The sequence below is a fragment of the Stegastes partitus genome, unplaced genomic scaffold (assembly GCF_000690725.1).
Source record: "Stegastes partitus isolate 25-593 unplaced genomic scaffold, Stegastes_partitus-1.0.2 Scaffold739, whole genome shotgun sequence".
NCBI lineage: Eukaryota > Metazoa > Chordata > Actinopteri > Pomacentridae > Stegastes > Stegastes partitus.
The window spans coordinates 179829-191673 of record NW_007578470.1 but is presented as its reverse complement, the minus strand read 5'-3'; the positions used below and the strand labels follow the sequence as shown (position 1 = coordinate 191673).

At 42.8% G+C, this 11845-nt stretch overlaps 1 protein-coding gene across 1 annotated transcript in view; it reads left to right on the top strand.

Annotated features, from left to right (window-relative positions):
• pde4d (phosphodiesterase 4D, cAMP-specific) overlaps positions 1 to 11845 on the top strand; it is a 197130-nt gene that overhangs the window by 20890 nt on the left and 164395 nt on the right. Inside the window, exon 2 of the mRNA XM_008291354.1 lies at positions 1251 to 1347. Coding sequence (XP_008289576.1) covers positions 1303 to 1347 — 45 coding nt within the window. The 5' untranslated portion in view covers positions 1251 to 1302. The remainder of the gene's footprint in view (positions 1 to 1250; positions 1348 to 11845) is intronic.

Sequence of the window (11845 nt, the reverse complement as noted above, 5' to 3'; positions counted from 1 at the left end):
TCCTCTCCTCTCCTCTCCTCTCCTCTCCTCTCCTCTGTGGTAATTAATGGGCCACCCTGTTACTCTACATGTATTTAGCAGAGCAGGGGTTTGGGGATAAAGAACCAAAGTGGACAATAATGTGTGACCCGTTTGGCTGATCTCTCATTCAGAGTACATCTAGTGGGTGGAGCTGGTGTTGTTTCTGGGCTCACGGACCGTGGAGACGAAGGATTATATAGTAAATGGCAGGCGACACTCATGCATATGTGTTGCTCTTCATTGTTCACAAATGTGGAACACAGACAAAGGAAGTTGTGCGGGAAAAAAAAACAATATTCATGGTCTGCACATATGCATCCACACAAACCTTGATAGAGCTGTAGGCAGGAAGAGCAGGAGTTGTTCTAAAAAAGGCAAAATGAGGATTCCTGAATTGCCTGCTTACCTTCTGCTTGATGCTTCTTGCAGGCTGATAACAACGAGAAGTGACAGGAATACTAAAACCCAAACAGACCGTCTGTATGCAGCAATCAAACCGCTGTTTGATTAGTTATTTCTCTGAAGTTTTCCGGAGTTTTCTGCACGTGTCACAACACTTTCCAGCCTGTGATTGGTTTTGAACATCCATTTCTGCACAATTGGGTAAAAGTGAGAGAGAGAGGGAAGAGGAGGAGGAAGAGGAGGAAGAGGAGAAAGAAGCAGGTGTAAGGCTCTGGGTTATTAGGCCAGGTAAACCGAACAGGGTTGTGTAACTCTGGCTGATAATTCACTGACCTTTACCTTTTACACTCTAATGCATTCTAATAGGCCAGTGGATCCCAGCATGTCTCCTCTCCCACCAACACAAACATGCATTACGCTCAGCCTCCGCCACACACACACACACACACACACACACACACATGCATACACATGTATGCGGGAGTACCTGGTTTTCTAGGAGATCAAAGCGTTCATATTCTCAAACCACAAAGCCCCTGGGAGGTAAAAGAACTTCAGCCTGTCGAAAAAGAGCTATCGTTCTTGAAAATAATAAACAGCAATCTCCAAAAAAACCCCTCACTGTGCATATGAATTTTTTACGGAGTTATTTTTCTCCCCCGTTAAGCCAAAACTTTTAAGAAGTTGAAGCTATTTATTAAAAAAATAAATAAAAAAAACGGCTTAACTTTTTATTTGATTTTTAAGCTTTACAGATTGAGTTTGGATGAATGCAAATGTTGAATAAATAAGTTTCATGTGAATATTTTTCTTTTTTTTCCATCCAGCTCTCTGAATCTGAGTGTGTAGGACAGAGGCCTGCCGAAGGTGGCCCGCACCATGCAAAAGAATGACCGGTCCGGGGACGACAGCCAGCGGGATAGTGTAAGTAAACACCTCGTTCTTTAATATGTTTTTGTATTTACATAATTACATCTTAATAGTCTTGATTTTCCATTCATACACTTGCCTTATGGGTCTGGAATAATGTGCATTTACACACCTTCTGCTTGTTCTGATTCTGATCGTGTCGCTGACATTTACTCGTTCCGTGAACCATCTACACCAGTTTTGGTCATTAAATGTGACACGTGTAGCAAATGTGATGTAATTCAAATTCCAAACAGACTTGTGCCGATGCCTGAACTTACCCTGACCCCTCACCTGGAATATATTTCGTCGGCACACTGGTGTAGTATTCATGATGTATACATGAAGCACAAATTCCCCAACGTGTCCAAGGAACAATCGTCTGTTCATATAATGATAGAAACCTGCAATGCGGGTGTGTCGTCTCTGCAAAGAATCGTACATAAAGTCAGTCACAGTTACTGCTCAGTGTTAACTTTATAAACAGCAGGTTTAATGCATCTTTTTTTTTTTTTTTTTAAGATTCGTTTTTAAAGATACAGGTGACACTGAAGATGAAATTAATTGTTGGTAATTATACAATGATTGAAGGCCTGTGCTTTCTAGTAAACAGCACTTAAACATCCATTTAATCACGTTATCATGTCCATAGAGGGTTTTTATACGCTGGAAGATGCATCATAGGTGGAATAAGCAGTCGACACCACAGCTATCTGCCTTGAAGCTGCAGCGTATCGATGACAGTCTCAGAAACGTAGATTCAGACAGACAGGGTTTAACAAACCAACAGAACCAAACCTGTCGGCTTCCAGAGTTGGACTTTCTGCATCATTCTTCTTCTTGAGAATTGGGTTTCTGTTTCAAACATGTATGGCTGAATTACTCAGACATTAAAATGAGTCAATGTGTAACGGAGAGTAGTTTAGCAGAGTCCAGGGTGAGCTGGTGTGTTGAACTGCAGTGAGTGGCAGAGAGGTGGGTGGAGGAGACGTTGACATTACATGCAAACCATTCCAAGGAAAAAAAAATCTGAATTTGTAATTTTGTTTTCCATCCAATGATAAAAAAGAACTCTTGATGTCAAGGTCATGATATCACATGAGAATTGCAAGGTGGCTCAGTGGTTAGCACTGTTGCCTCGCAGCTAGAAGGTCATCGGTTCGCGTCCCAGTGGGGGGCACCCAGGATCTTTCTGCGTGGAGTTTGCATGTTCTCCCCGTGCAGCGTGGGTTCTCTCCAGGTTCTCCGGCTTCCTCCCACACAGTCCAAAAACATGCTGAGGTTAATTGGTGATTCTAAATTGTCCGTAGGTGTGAATGTGAGTGTGCTTGGTTGTCTGTCTCTAAGTGTAGCCCTGTGATAGACTGGTGACCTGTCCAGGTGAACCTGCCTTCATCCTGAGTCAGCTGGGATAGACTCCATCCCCCCCATGACCCTATTGAGGATTAAGCGGTGTATAGATGATGGATGGATATCACATGAGAATCCATTTTTCCAGGCTTCAGTGCACTTGTTAACAAACTGCAGCGGTTCGACCCAATCGGCCTCCTATGAAGAAGTAATGACAGCCACAGGTGTGTTTCAGGTGTGACTATAATTGAATTTAGTCTGTTACAGACAATGATAGATGGTTCATCCAATCACCTGCCAGGTATTTTTTAAAAACTTTTACAAAGACGGCTTTCCCTAACACGTCAGACTATGCATTTGTACAACCTTGGACAGGAGGAGTTCTTTGCATGCAATTTGTTGTTACATATAAAAAGTTGTCTGAAAAATGCTTCCACCACAGAAACCATCATATAGTCATCCATCCATTAGCGATCATCTTGCTGTGAGGCAAGGGTGCTAACCACTGAGGCCACCTTGCAGCCCATCAGATGGTCATGACTGATTATTTTTATCTTTAGGTAGTCTGATTGATCTTTGTCAGTAGTTGTTTTGGTCTATAAAATGCCAAAAATCTCATTTTCTACAACATTATTTTGCCCATTCAAAAGCAAAAATGCATCTTGTTTCCGATCACATAGGACAGAGAAGAAGGAACCAGAGAATATTTGGCATTTTTTTGTTTTTGAAAATCAGTTTTAAATTTTCTCTCTATTGACTAATTGGTTAATTTGTTGATTTCTTCACTAAATAGCAACACAAATAACAAACTGTCTCAACTCTACCATATAAGATATAAGACACGCACATACATGTTTGACAAGCACACATGATAAACAGGGATTTAACTGACACGGTTTATTATTCAGGTATCTTTACTACGGAGTGTTAAACACTCACCGCTGATGTATTTATTGCACAACACAAACGCTACACAAGTTCAGGGCGGGTATTTTTGTTTCATCACATATCTTCGTCACCCATCCCCCACAACAGCTACTCTACCATCTAAACCGAGGCTATCTGGGCTCTCAGATGATGCTGTCAGAGTTTTGTGCAAGCTGTCCATCACCCACCACTATCCATCTGGATTTAATAGGCAGGTTCCTGGAAATCCGCACATGCAAGAGAGGTCAGAGATGCTGTGTTCAAGCAGCGATGGAGCTGGGATAGAGCGGCGGCAGACACTGTCAGGCTTCTCCTCCCGTGCATGAATAAGATATTCAATCATCCTCTATGGCTGTTGACCTTGGGTTAAAATTCAAACGTAAGGTCGCTGTGTAAATCTGTCAGATTGGCTGAGGATAGAGAGAAAATACACTGAATATGTAGATGGAGCGTCTGTCTTAGACAAAGGACTCCACACAGTTCACATTTCGTCGTGAATCATAGCGAGCGATGAGACAGAAATGTCAAATTGTTCTCGTGCTTATAGGCTCTGACACATTTCCACGCCGTCTCGGTGTGTGTGATGTAAAGAGATATTGGCTCAAAATGCGGGGATGTGCGTGTACTGTACTCGTATTTCTGCATTAAACTGTAATCTTCACTTCACTCGAAGGTAAAATCTCATACCAGTGCTGATAAGCTCCCCGTATCTCCTATGGGGGAAAAATTAAATCCAGAGGTCAGCAATGAAATCACACACAAAGCCATGATTGCCTGCAAGGTAGGCTGCTCGAACTGATTCATAACATTAAAAGCATGTTGTCCCATTGGCATAATATTAAAAAAAAAAAAAGAGCTGCATAAATATAAAGGCTTATTGAAAAAAAACAGGAGAGCAACAGGAGAAAATGACCTTTGAAATGGAATAAAACCACTACTAATGGAGCAAAATCAGATTGATGTTCACATTTTCTGTCTCTGAGGAGGCAGTAAAACTGTACATTACTATAAAAAACCATGTCCCGCAGAAAAACGATTACATTTTAAATGTTTCCCCCCCCTCCTTCCTCTGTTAGTAGTGGGAAAACACTGTGAAGTGAGTGCTGCGATTAAATTAAATACAACTCAGAGATATGTAGGAAAATTGTACCGAGGTAGCAGTAGGGGGTTTGTGGCGAGATGAGCGATGGCTCGTGTCAGACGTGGCCCTGATGAACGTCTTCGTCAATTAAGGCGCGAGCGAAGAGCGGCGGGGTCATCGGGTTGGAGAAGAGAGACGAGAAGTGTTTGGAGAGAAATGGGTGGGACATCGAGAGCGAGCAGGTAATTAGAGAGAAGAGGGCAGAGGTGGCCGTAAGGAGCCGAGGTTAAGACGAGAAGCGAACGTGGGGAAAAAAAACACAAAAACAAACGGACAGGCAGCGGAGAGACGCTCCCTCACCATCCTGAGGGGCATATTGAGGTAGAGCAGGGACACGGGCTCTGCACTGATGAATACGTTTTCGCTAGGCTCTCGGGGGGCTGTCCAATCAGGCGGCGCCATTGATGAATAGTCATGAGTCACCTTATCAGCGTCACCATGGTTACGCAGATGTGACTGTGGCCCTGTGAATGTGATGAGGGAATAGAAATGGGCCAAACGCTGCTCCGTCTCCTTCCCGCGCACATCTTGATCACCAATTAGAGCCCAGCAGGGGAGCATCCAGGCCATGTGTTTGTTCCAAGGAGAAAGTGAGCGGGATTTTGGAGTGAAGGGGATAGTGAAGGGGGACGGTTGGAGGTTTAATGCACGGGAGGAAGAGGAAGGTAGATCTTGATTCAGGTTGAATTTTTCGATGACTAAAAATCCCATTAATCACCGGTGAAGCCCGTTTGACACGCGGCACGTGCAGGTGAAGTCTGGCAGCCTGAGACGACGGGAAGTGGATGACAAGATATTTAATGAAAAGAGCTGGGGGAATTAGATTGAACAGGATCAGAGGAGGGGAACATTATAAGAGAAGCGGGAGAAGTGACTGAAGGATGAGCAGGACAAGAGACAGCTGCAGGAGATGAAATGAAGAAAATGGACAACAATATAATGGAATAAAGGGGGGCCGGGACGGCGTGTGATGATTTATATAATTCCTTATCCTCTTTCGTGGACACCTCATGAAAAGCGACAACCCCCTTTGAAGCGCAGCTTAGCGAGATGATCAATGGGCGGAGGGAAAGTCGCCGCTCTTAACTCTTGCTGTACGACCCTTCCTGATTTTAGAGGCTCATTAAAGACAGGTACCACTTATCTGTAACAATACTATATTTTTATTATCTCAGCTCGGGGAGGAAGGCCACTCTGTCTTTCCTCTTAATCCATCTTCCGCTAATTCTTCACTCAAATGAGCATTTTACTGCCCTGCACACAGCAGAGGTCATTGACACGGTAAACCTGATAATGGCAGCCTCCTTATCACCGATTTGTCTGGCTAAGTGCAAACAATGTTGATTGTTTTTGAGCCACGGCTTATCTGCCTGCTTATTTATTTACGAGCAAGTGGAGCAATCTACTGCATATTTGAAACATGTAATTAGATTAGCAGCTCCATACAAAGGGGACATATATGCGGGCACTCAGGGAAATTATACCTGTTTTGTTTTTTGTCCTCTTAAGCCTGCCAAAACTTGACCGGGGGTAAATTTGTTTTAACTATCTAGCCTCCACAAGTGCTTGTCAGGGTCCGGCAGCCTCCTTTGTCGTCTATATGGAGGCTCATCGTCACATTTGTGGAGAGTTAAGCTCGGATTGATATTTATTTAGTCTTCCACCACCGTGTGTAAAGAAACATTACCACCCGCTTACCGTTCTCATTTCACAGCCTGTTGACTGCGTTTGAAGTGTGATTAATCTTGCATAAGATGTTTGGCGGCGCGCTAGTTCCGGATGTGGGGTTGATGCATGAAGAGAGGTGTGTAAACTCCGCCAGGGAGGGGAGGAAGCACGCGGTGATGAATCCGCCGTGCTGTTGGTGTCAAAGTTTACCTCGATTCAATTCATGGATGACACACACACACACCGTGTTTTGTTCCCGCGAAACAATCCAGACACTCACGCTTTATCTTCAGAAGAGCTTTATTGTTTTGTAGATACAAAAACACCACAATTGGATTCGGCTTCATCTCTCTATATTACAGCACAGTGACCCCGACCCGCCGCACGGACGAGGAAAATACAGAAAATGTGTTATGAGTTTTAAGTAACTTCCCCCCATCAGCCACATATCAGTGTAATCTAGCTTTTCTGTCTGCAAAAGTTTTCCCCTCCCTGCAGGTTTGGAGCATTTCCAGAGTGTTTCATCTTATTTCGTTGTGCACAGACCACAGCATCAGAGCCATGCCTGAAGCCAGGGAAGACTAGGTCTTGTCCCTGCCAGCCATTTATTCTCCTGCCTCGGGCTACTAGATAGGGGATCTTTGAAGCAAATTGATTCATCTCCCTCACCTCCAATATGACACTTCAGTACACCGCTTTTGCTTCTTTATCACCCGTCCTGCTAGTTTTCTGCCACTAATCTCTTCTTACATCTCATTTTTCCTCACTTTTGCTGCTGCGATAAATCAGGAAACAAGAGGATATATCGCTGTAGTGTCTCCTGAAACTGGATTTTAGGGGCGCATATATTTTACCTCACAGAAACGAAAATATATTCAAATTGTACAGTTCAGTCGGCGATGCTAATATAAACAGAAATGTTACCTGACAGAGAAAAAAAGGAGGGGAAAAAAAACATCACATGGCTTCAGCTACGCCTAGAATGTCTAAGAATAGCAAAGTGATTTGCATACAACAGCAGATACCTCGCAGAGACGAGGAGGTTTTTGAAATCACCCCCCAACTGAAGGTGTCAAAGGAAGAATGTTTGAAGGCAGCATTAGTGCCACATGTGGTGCAGCTGCAGCAACACCTAGTTCTTCACACAATACATGAACAAAGAAAGTCCTGGTTTGTGATGATTGATGGATAATCCTTAGAGAATCTACATTCAATAAAAAAACACATCTGTTGTATATAGTGTGTAAATTTAAAAAAACAACAACTAGTAGTCAACATTTCTGCCTTTTTTCAGGGAGATGTTACATATTGTTGTTAAAAATATGTGCGAAACATGCAAGGAAAAAACTGACGCATGGTAGAATTACTGTCCAGTAGGAGTTACTGTATGTTTTATTTATTGCTTTTACTCGTGCATCCCCTTTAACATTGTTGTAAGCCATTGCATATAAATAATACATATTATTATGATTATTACAATATATGGAACTGTGTGTCTCCAATGCCAAACCTAGTTGCAGAGATCAAGGTAATGTATAGATTATATAAGGTTTACTGAAGTTCTGTGTTTACATTTCAAGAGCAGAAACACAGGGCAGCAAAAAAAAAGTTAAATACCAAAACCTGATAGTTTAGATTAGAGGTGGGCAATCCTGGTCCTCGAGGGCCACAGTCCTGCATGTTTTAGATGTTTCCAACACACCTGATTCACATGATCAGGATCGTTATGAGGCTTCTGCAGAGCTTGATGATGAGCTGATCATTTGAATCAGGAAGAGGGAAGCATCTAAAACATGCAGGATTGTGGCCCTCAAGGACCAGGATTGGACACCCCTGGTTTAGATAATAAATAACGTTCATGCTGGATTATATGCAAGATCGAAAGCAAGGATTTAAAAGTACCCAATGTTGAGTCAGATCTCATTTAAAGGGTTAAACTGTTGGAAAGCAACTAAAAATGTGCAACAATCTACAACCTCAAAGATCCTTTGGTTAAATGACCTAAGCCTTAATATGACGCTTTATCTGGTGATCAGATCAAACAGAACAGTTCCAAACCTCCAACACCCCTTTTCTTCATTCTCCGTCAGTAACAGAGACACAAGCCGGCTGTGGAGCTGTGAGCACTGTGTACTGTGGAAGATGAACTGAGTTAATTTTTATTACCCCACAGGATACCTTATTTTACAGCTGCGTGATGAAGCAGTATAAAACACACACACCCTGCTCGTAAATACCAGCAACTCTCACCATGGAGCAGAAGATAAACCCGCGTTGTTGAGGCGACCCTTCCACTGAGATAGCATGCACCGAGCAAACATGTGACCGTCGGAGATGTCATCACCGCGCGAGCCACGGATGCCACATTTTTTCTAAATACATCAGGTCACTTTGGCGTCAGTGCTATTCACGTAGAAGTGCAACGAGACAGAAAAGGATCCTATCAATAAAGTGCAGATGAAACCTCCTTCTCTCTACTTTGGCTTCTGGAAAACTGAGAGCTGCCTTTATGCTGTCAGAGAAATGTGAGGACCAAATTGTTTTTCTAAACAGGTGATTTATTGCATCTCTTCCAATCGCAATCTCTTTTTCCAAATCACCTCTCTGTCTCTCTCTCTCTTCTCCTCCCTTTGTGTTAACTTCTATCCACTTTTGTCACTCCTCTCATCGCCCCTGGGCTTTACCCAGAATCCATTTAAGATTCATTCTCTGATAAAATCAATTGCTAAATTCAGAGCGCAAGAGATGAATGATGGCACTGACGGTGAAGAATTGCACATACCGAGTTCAGTGTGGGCAGCCCCCTGGCTTGAAATTATAATGGTGCATTCCTGTATTCTAATCTAGCCCTCCAAGCACTTCATGATCACAGCCATTTTGTTAAGTAGCTTATAGCAAAAACCCACTCTGCTGAGATTATGAAGTGTTAGAGGCTGCGTGACCCTATTCAAGATCAAATTCCAGCTTTTTTGGGGGGGAGATTTTGACTAGGTGAAATCAGTTAACATATTTTAATATACCGTCATCAGAAGCTGACAGGGTGATGACATTTTTTTTTCTAATGGAGGAAGAGAGGGGATGCCTCTCAGCTCGCCTCAGGTAATGCTCAGACTTTCTCAGCAGATGGTGTTGGAAGGATAAACTGCAAAACGGCTAAAGAAAGCTGCATCAGGGAAGAGAGTTCTTCCAGAACGTTTGTGCTGCATGCTGATGATACAACATTATTTTTCAATTTTTTTTTTACCCGCCCATGTGGACGTAATTATCCTAAGGGGGAAAAAAAAAAGCAGAGCTGACGTCTTGTCCACGTGATCTGATTTTTGTTGCCATCTTCATCTCTCCAAAAGGTCAACAGAAAAACCGTGCTAATGAAAAATTCATTTTATGAAAAAGTGATGGCTTCCTGTTTGTTGTGGCTTAATTGACATGAATCAGCTCATAAATCATGCACACGAGAGGGAGTAACTTTAAACGATCCCCATGTGATGTAGCTTGGAAATGGAAGCGTGTGATGAACAGAAATACCGAATGTTTGATGCACAGCGGGGTCATTAAAAGTATAGACCCGTCAGAAAGAATCCATATCATCTGCGTTGGAGGAGGGGGGCTTAATTAGCGCTGAGGAAGGTAAGCACGGCCTCCCCTCAGTCCTCACGTAAACAAATGAGAGCTGCATGTACGGGAAAATACCCCAAACCGAGCCGCTATCGAACCACCTGCATATCTAAGAAGCCTCACATCAAAAGGCTACAACCCCCCTGCAGTCAAGGTAGAGAATTGCTTTTTTTGTCAAATAAACTCTGATTCACATGCATTTTTAACCACTTCCATAATAAAAGCATAAATCAAAGCGGAGCGTCGAGTCGTGCTTTCTCAGTTGCTTAAATGTCGGTTTTGCCTATTTTATGTTGACTTCAGAGATTTCAATTTGTAACACATACCGACGTGATCAAAGCATCCTCGGGCTGTTGAAGCAAACTTTGTTCTACCTGTCCGTCCTCAAGGCAGCTCTCTCCCGTCAGACTTTCCCGCATGCGAGCCGAGGTTCGAGTCAGAACATGACCCGTTTTGCATTGATTTTTCTACTCCCTCTGCCACCGAAACCAAATTAAGTGAATTAAGTACTTTTTCACCGTGACAAAAGGAGGGTATCACTCTGTCACAAAGCTGAGTTATAGACCTGAAGCGCTACTTTATCTATGACATTAGTAATTGTAAGTCTCTGAAGAAACATCGATTCGGTAAGGAATGTTTTTTTTTTTTTTTTAAACTTTTGCTGAAAAAAAAAAAATTCCATCAATGCACTACAATCTGAACTTCCTTATTCAAATAGTTGAACACTATTTACTCATCATATAGCTCCTATTTAGGGATGTTTGGGTAGTTAGTTTGCCATACTGACCTGTAGCAACATGCTAACTTACTTCATACCCAGGAAAGCAGCTGACCTTACTTCAGCGGCAAGGTGATCAAATCTGGCAGTGGAAGCTGTCATTTCAGCCAGAAAAATCTATACACACCTCCAGCTCCAAATGAGAAGCTGCTTTTGTCTGTCTGCGTCCCATTGTCCCAAAAATTGCTATGATTTATGTGCAGCAGCAACACTGTTATCATCGCAAACTGAAAGCCTGACAGGTGCATGAAGAGGAACCTAAGGGGCAGGTTTAGTCAATGGTCAGGTGGGACAGATATCTGTTTGATTTGGTTTTGATAATAAGCTAGCAAAATATACTTCTTAACTGTTTTTGTCACCACCCAAAAATCACGAAGTTTATGAAATTAGTTCTTTGTATTAACAGTCGGATTAGGTGGGGAGAAACGATCGCCTACGCTGAATGGCATGGCGCTTGATTGATTGATTAAATTAGGCTTAGCATGAAAAATAAGCTGCTCTGGAACGCTATGGTAGCTTTCATACCAGCCCAGATGAACTGTGCTAATTAGCCAGTGAGGCCTGAATTCATTTTAAGTGTATGTAAAACCACAAACCCGCACGGTAGACAATAAATATTATCGTCGCTTTGCAGTTGTGGACAAAGTCCTGTAACAAGCTAAGCACACGTACAGGAGCTTACACTCAACGGTGGGACTCTACTGCTGATGATGGCTCAAAACGCCGGCAGGATGGAAGGAGATCCTCGGGTTGGTCTCATTCTCCAGTAGTGGATTATCTCTAAATCCCAGCTGTCTGAGATGGAAGTTTGTAAAATGACCTGGACACTGAAGAGGCAGTTGTGGATCCTCAGCTCTCCATCAGTGTGGATTTTCACAAATATCAGTCTTCTTCATCTCTTCATTGAGATTAGATTTAAATAAGCAGACTGAGCTTTTCTGCAGATTCTGGCTTCCAGGGAAGATGCATTTGCTGAACGAAGGCATAGCTAACTATCAAACTGTACGTTGTAGCAGGTGCATCCATCCATCCAT